Below are 7,952 nucleotides of genomic sequence, written 5' to 3' on the forward strand. Positions count from 1 at the left end.
GCGTGTGTGTGTGTGTGTACGTGTGTGTGTACGCGTGTACATGTGTGTGTGTATGTGTGTGTACGTGTGTGTGTACGTGTGTGTGTGTGTGTACATCTGTGTGTGTGTGTGTGTGTGTACATGTGTGTGTACGTATGTGTGAGTGTATACGTGTGCGCGCGTAAAAGATAGAGCTGGAAGGAGTAATGCAATAGAGAAAAAAAAGAGACAGAAAAGGTGTAAGAGTAGAAGGTAAAAGGAAAAAAAAAGGAGGAAGAGGAAGAGGAAGAGGAAGAGAACCCGACAGATAGTTAAAAAGATAAAGAGTGAGTGTGTGAGTGACAGAGAGGAAAAGAGAGTAAAAACAAAGCGAATCAGAGACGCAGAGGAAAGACAGAGTAATTTTTTCCTCCCTACTTCTTTTCCTCTCTTCTTGTCTTTTCGTGTTCTTTTTTCTGGTGAGCGCATCGTAACACAAGAACATTTTTTTTAAAACCTGGGACGGATAAGATACAGAGGCCAACCTTGCCCCTGAAGTAGTGGAGGCAAGGCGAGAAGTGTGTGCGTGTGTGTACATCTCTGTCTCTCTCTATTTATCTTCTCTCCTCCAATCTACTACGAACAAACTTTGTAGTAGTTAATTTAGCAACAATTTGGGGGGAAAAAACCCTACGGGTTGAAAGGAATATAACAAGAGTGACATCAACACTTAAATCCATAAAGGTCTCTAAGAAAAAATCCGGAATAAACGTTTACATATTAAAATATGGAGACTTTGTGGCTGTCCCGAAGTTGCAGTGACGTACCCTGGGGATTTCGATTACAAGGGGGATCGGATTTTGCTAAGCCGCTATCTGTTCAACGCGTAAGTATTGCTAACTTTTTCTCTTCTTTCCATCCCTTACATATCAGTGTGTGTGTGCCCCTGTGTGAGTGTGTGAGAGAGAGACAGACAGATAGATAGAGAAACAGAGAGAGAAAGAAAGAGAGTTGTGTGTTGTGTGTTGTTTCAGTTTACAAATAGTTTTTATGCATTAAATCATTGATAGAGTTTATGTTTAAATTTTGTGTGAGAGTTTTGTTCAACAATTGTTAGTGTATTGTCTTTATTCTACTTCATTGTGTGAGTGTGGTTTTTTTTTTGATTTTGTTTTTGTTTTTGTTTTGTTTTTAGTTTTTTTTTTGGTGGAGGCGGGTTGAAAACATGACAAAGTAGAAACGAACAATCCACAGCTACAGCAATAGACAAACAGGTTGATCGAAAATATTGATTTATACACAGAAGGATGTTTACACGCATACATACACGCACGCACACGCGCACACGTTATATGTCATATATATATGTATATGTGTGTGTGTCTCAGAGAGAGAGAGAGAGAGAGAGAGAGAGAGAGTGGTACATGAGATAAAAACATTTATAAACTGCCGTTGATGTAAGATAAGTAGATAGATGACTGTGTGTGAGTCCCCGAAAGATTGCCTAGATAACTAGAGACAGACAGACAGAGTGAAAGAGAGTGAAAGAGAGAGAGAGAGAGGGAGAGAGATAGAAGAGAGAGAGAGAGAGATCAAAACATCGAAAACGTCAGACCTATGAAGATAAAGGTGACTGAATGTAATGGGACGAAATGTTAAAAGTGATGCAGTTGTTTCAGGTTTGTAATGCCTGAAAATATGTTTGAATTAGGTGTAAATCCCAACTGTCGGATGAATTGAACCTCCTTCATCAATCGTATTATTAGAAATACATTAGAATTGGAAAGCATCGAGCAAAGTATGATAATTTAGTTGGACATTTAAACTAAATTATCAAAGGATTAAGTTTCAATACCGACATATTTTGCTCAACGGTAAGAGGTAAATGTCCGGCAAATGGAGTCCCTGATGCGGTTTCGATTCTTATAAGTCAGTATCTTATTTATGTCATTAATGCCCTTGACAAAGCAAACTTCACGCTATATTATTCCTATCCACCTATATATTTAGAAAAGAAAATAAATCAATTTTTAATACATCTTTACTATTGCAATCGCCATATGTCAGAGTTTTGTAGTAACGAGTTCCCAGCTCAAACTGTGAATATCCTTTGAAGAGTTAGTCAGCTTACACACACACACACACACACACACACACACACACACACACACATACCAACTTCAGTAATTATTGTTTTATTCTAATATGCCTGTGTCATCCCTGTATTGTGAGAGGTTTCGACCGGTTCGGACAGCTTCCCCTAGCAGCCCCATCACAAATATAGTTATCTATTTATTTTAATTTTGTTTCTCTCCAATTTGACGGTTAATGATGGATCCATTTTAATATTGGTTTCACATTTTGACACAAGACCAGTAATTTCGAGGGAGGAGTAAGTCGACTACATCTACTATTTTATCGACTCCGAAAGGACGAAAAGTAAAGACGGAATTTGAACTCAGAACGTAAGAACGGGCGGAATGCTACTAAGCATTTTATCCAGAGTACTAACGGTTCTGCTAGCACGCCGTTTTGATCCATTTTAATATTGAAGAACTCTTTCGGTTGAAATCATTTTGCAATGCGTTTGTACAGTTTGAGCATTGAACTACAAACGGATGATGAAAAGAGCACAGGTAGATAAATTGAAAAGACACGCGTGGCACATATATAGTTTTTTAATTTCCAGGAAGAAGAAACCATCGTAGTAGCGATTGTGGAATATATTGACGTATGTAGCATACGTTGATAGACTATTGTTTGCAGCGTGTTGATTTCTGAATAGGACAGATGACCTTTGTGTGGTGGTGGTGGGGAGGAGTACTAGTAGGAATATTCATGTGTGCGTAACAGCTGTACCTTACTGCATATGGAGGCAGTACAATAATTCATTAAGCCATAGATATAATTGGCTGTTCCTCCCTCTCACCTATGTGTACAGTCTTTTCACTGAATTGAGTGGTATATTGGTAGAATTGACAGTTGCTAGAATAGAAGTTGATGGGTTGGCTGAATAGGCAATTGATATATTGGCAGAATAGATATTTGTAAATTGATACAGTAGACAGTTGTAAATTGGTGCAATAGATAGTTGGCGAATTGGTAAGATCGACAATTGATAGATTTGTAGAAATCGAAGTAAGATGAGTAAAATACGTTGCCGTATTTGGTTAGTTTCTTAAACGTTTTTTTCTGACTAGATGATTAAGTAGTTCTTTATGCAACTACATGGTTTCAGGTTCGATCGCACAGCACATTGACTTTTTCTTTCTTTTTTTTTTTTTTTTTTGCCTTAATCTTAAATCGACTAACTTCATGTGGATGAAATTTGATGGACGGAAACTCTTTGGACACTCATAAGAAAGGCCGGTACTGTTTGGGAATGGTTCTTGGTTGCCTTTAGCAGAGTTTTTATGGCTTCAAACATTCTGGTCAAGTCTCCAGCTTAACTTCTCTTCTTCCCACTTGTTTCAGAAGCCTCTAAAATGGTCTTTGGCTTTAGTTTTCATTCTCTGAAGAAGCCATAGTCTTTTTAATCGTGCCAAGGTCAATTTTGCGTTTCGTCTATCCAGGATCAATAAAATAGATAGCCATCGAGCAGTGGAATCGATATATCGATAACACAAATGTGTGACACAGTTTTCTATATAAGAAATCAATATTTTCTCATCATATATGCGTTAAACGCATATATTTATGAACATGTGTATATAAGCGTATACACACGCACACACCACACACACACACACACACATACACACACACACATACACACACATATACACACACACACATACCAAGTGAACGAAAGACAGTAGCATTCAACGCATTTCGTTGGAGTTACATGTATCTAAGAACAGTTTGTCTTACTTTAAGTAATGTGGAGCTAAGTCAGAGTTTTACTATATATCTATCTGTATGTGTGTGTATGTGCCATACATTATAATATACAGTATAACTAAACTGGCACTCAGTCGGTTACGACTTCGAGGATTCCAGTTTGATCCGATCAACAGAATAGCCTGCTCGTGAAATTAACATGGATGTGGCCGAGCACTTTACAGACACGCGTACCCTTAACGTAGGCAGGTACTACTCATTTTTGATTTTTTTCAGCTGAGTGGACTGGAACATCGTGAAATAAAGTATCTTGCTCAATGAGCACAACGCACCGTCGGGAGTCGGACTCATGACCTTACGATCGTGAGCCGATTATCCTAACCACTAAGCCACGCGCTTTCACTATGTGTGTGTGTGTGTGTGTGTGTGTGTGTGTGTGTGTGTGTGTGTGTGTGTGTGTGTGTGTGTGTGTGTGTGTGTGTGTGTGTGTGTGTGTGTGTGTGTGTGTGAATGTGTGTGTATTACATATGTACGTATGTGTGTGTGTGTGTGTGTATTTATGTATGTATTATATACATATATTATAAAATTAATGTATAGGCATTATATATTATGTAGTATATATACAAATTTATTGATACTTATACAAAATAATAATTTCTTGATTTATTAAAATTATCATAAATTCTTGGTTTGTAAAATTGTTTCCGTTTGTAGAGGTTAATTACCAAATGGCAATTGAGAACAGCGCCACATGAGAAGGGGAGATAATCTCAAGAATCAAGATTTCGCCAAAGATGACCTGCCAATAAAGAAAAGGACAGGTTTACTACATGGAGACAAAATGACAATCAAAGATACGTGTTTCTGCCTCAATACACGTCATTATCACAGCAATTTTCCTAATCTATCTCCAGCAGTGAATGGACATAGACATTTACAAAAGGAGTAGAACATATTCATGGCCTATCTGATCTGCGTAAATTAAATCAAAATTGAGCTAAGAGCAATAAGTCAGAGTGGCTAATGGTTTGTATAGGAACATCAAAGATGCAGGTATATCAAATACCCTACAACATATATTCTACGTTTGTTGAAATTTCATCTCCTCTCCTAGAGAATGTGTCATAATTACGAATTTTTATAATTAAAGAATTCATGTTGTGTATTTGATAAACCTGCATTGTCTATATTGTTTGCATACATCCCATTGGTTACTTGGTGTTATTTTGCATGGTGTTATTTTCTTTAATTATGCAAATTACCCAGACCGTGTGTTCTACTCTTTTTTATATGTCTATGTCCTCTGGTGGCTGAAGATAAGTTAGAATAATGGCTCGCTGATGATACCTTTTGAGGTAGAAACTCGTCTCGACGATTGCCTTTTTATCTCCTGGTAGTAATCCTGTGCTTTTCCAATTTTGACGAATTCTTGATTATTTTCCTTTTTCATATGGAGCCATTCTCAATTGCCGTTTGACACATCCCCTGCAGGCGAAGATAAATCTGTATACCTTTTGATGTAACTGCATCTGTCTATGTTTTATAAATATGTGTATGTGTGTGTGCATGTATGTATGTATGTATATATGTATATATGTATGTATGTATGTGTGTGTGTATATGTATGTACGTGTGGACATACATAGAAACATATTTGTAGGATATCTTCTTTTATTCTTTTACTTGTTTCAGTAATTTTGACTGCGGCCATGCTGAAGCACCGCCTTTAGTCGAAGAAATCGACCCCAGGACTTATTCTCTGTAAGCCTAGTACTTATTCTATCGGTCTCTTTTGCCTAACAGCTAAATTACGGGGATGTAAACGCACCAGCATCGGTTGTCAAGCGATGTTGGGGAAGACAAACACAGACACACAAATATATATACAACGGGCTTCTTTCAGTATCCGTCTACCAAATCCACTTACAAGGCTTTGGTCGGCCCGAGGCTATAGTAGACGACACTTGCCCAAGGTGCCACGCAGTGGGACTGAACCCGGAACCATGTGGTTGGTAAGCAAGCTAATTACCACACAGCCACCCCTGCGCCTAAAAATAAATCATATTAGAAAATTTACAAATACACTTTCTGAAAGAAAAACATTGAAACAAGCTCCCATCACAAAGTAGAAGCTTCGTCGCTTGATGAGAGGTCGCGTTGAACCTCATTAAAAAGGAAAGAAATACCTATTAGATAATCCAGTAAAACATTCATTGGAGCTATTGAGAAATGCTATGCATTTGGAAGAGTCCGTTCTTTGTAATGGATATCTCCATCACTTGGCAAGCGATAGATTCGTTGCTCGCTTCCCCCCGGTGGTATCTGTTCCCTCTATTTTCTATGAACTTATTTGTAAATTTTTTATATATATAATCTGTGTATATCCTTATATATTTATTTGAGTTAATAAATTCCCGTGTAAATATGTGCGTATGTATATTGAAACACACATAAAATATATGCACGTAGGTATAGGTAGAGAGATAGACAGACAAACAGACAGACAGACAAACAGGCAGACAGGCAGACAGGCAGACAGACAGACGGATAGATAGATAGATAGATAGATAGATAGATAGATAGATAGATAGATAGGTAGTATTACATTAAGAAAAATATTATTCGCTACTTTTGGGCGTGTGTTTCACTCTGCATGAGCTTTTTGCATTGTTGGAAAAGCTCGTATATAGCGAAATTTATGAGCTTCTATAACGAATCGCATATAATTTCGTGTATATATATAATATTATTCTCGATGGCTAAACCCGTCTTAAATGAACTGAGGCAGGTCTTCGTAGAATCTAGCTATTTCAGTGTGTAGGACGCCATACTGAGCTAGTCAACTCAAATGTTCTACCTTACTACTCTGGTTGTTTAAAATCACCTGAAGATGGCAGATTTTTGTCATGATGTAATCTAAGAATTCTTCAATAAATGATACTGAAACAGCTGTTGTAAATTTTAAAACCCATTTGTGTTCGTCTTCATGTTATATATATATATATATATAACACAGAAAACTCCTGTAGAACAAAATATTTGATTTATTCAAATTATCTCCAACTCTAGATAATGTATCATAGTATCCAAATAGCAATTATGACCAGTTCAGCTTGAGACAGTATAATGCAATTCAACACAAGCCACTAAAGAAAGAGGCCGGCTCATTGTTTGAAGATATGAGAACAGCTGTAAACACGTGTTTCTGGTACGAGAGCCTTCGTCTGCACAACAATTGTTCTACCTCCAGTGGCCAAAGAACTTAGACTTACAGAAAATAGAGCAAACATTTATGGCCTTGGTAATTTGCCTAATTTAAACAAAAGTAGCCAATGGCATATATTTGAACAACATAGACAAATGCCGGTATGTTCAATGCCTTGAAACAAAAATTCTTAATTTAAACACTTACGTGCGCGCGCGCACAAGTACGTACCAATGCCACATCTTCTTAGAATGTATACCCTTTCAAGTTTATGGTTCATTAATTGTGACGTAAGTTAATGTTCGAAAACCCATTTCATCCATCTTTTATTTTTATCTTGCCACCCCATTCATTCCCTCACCTTCTTTCTTACTCTTCATCGCTTTTCCTCATTTCTTTTCGCTCCTATCTCTATCCTGCCTAAATTTTCTAACTCTGAAAGTTTTTTTATTAAATTTTCTTTATACCTACCTTGTCTATCTATCTATCTATCTATCTAGACAGACAGACAGACGGACGGACGGACGGTTGGATAGATAGGTAGGTAGGTAGGTAGGTGAGTGGTTGGGTAGATAGATAGATAGATAGATAGATAGATAGATAGATAGATAGATAGATAGATAGATAGTCAACATAACAAACATATTACGAGAACGAGAAACAGAAAGTGGAAAAGGATTAATTATAAATGGGCATATATAAGACTATTCCTGAAGCAAGACAATTCCCCTCTGACCGAATACATATCAGTCAAGTACACTTTCTCTAAACATACCACAGCGTTCCATCTCACCGCCAGCATCTGCCCAGACGAAGAAAGCCACTTAAAAAAGTTCACAACCAGCACATAACTACATCCCCACCACAACTTACAAATGGAATTTCGATCCTTCCTCTTTTCTATTTTATTCTTTTATTATTTATTATTATTTTTTTTTTTTTTTTT

At 37.1% G+C, this 7,952-nt stretch overlaps 1 protein-coding gene across 6 annotated transcripts in view; it reads left to right on the forward strand.

Annotated features, from left to right (window-relative positions):
- Nucleotides 1-289: 289 nt before the first annotated feature.
- Nucleotides 290-7,952, forward strand: part of LOC106874768 (LIM domain-binding protein 3) — a 234,732-nt gene continuing 227,069 nt past the window's right edge. For 2 of the 6 annotated variants that reach the window (XM_052966597.1, XM_052966596.1), the window contains exon 1: nucleotides 296-844. In XM_052966597.1, coding sequence (XP_052822557.1) covers nucleotides 746-844 — 99 coding nt within the window. In that variant the 5' untranslated portion in view covers nucleotides 296-745. Of the gene's footprint in view, nucleotides 845-7,952 lie in introns of all 6 variants that reach the window. The other 4 variants (XM_052966595.1, XM_052966594.1, XM_052966600.1 and 1 more) reach the window with 4 other exon arrangements.

The sequence above is a fragment of the Octopus bimaculoides genome, chromosome 3 (assembly GCF_001194135.2).
Source record: "Octopus bimaculoides isolate UCB-OBI-ISO-001 chromosome 3, ASM119413v2, whole genome shotgun sequence".
Classification (NCBI taxonomy): Eukaryota; Metazoa; Mollusca; class Cephalopoda; order Octopoda; family Octopodidae; genus Octopus; species Octopus bimaculoides.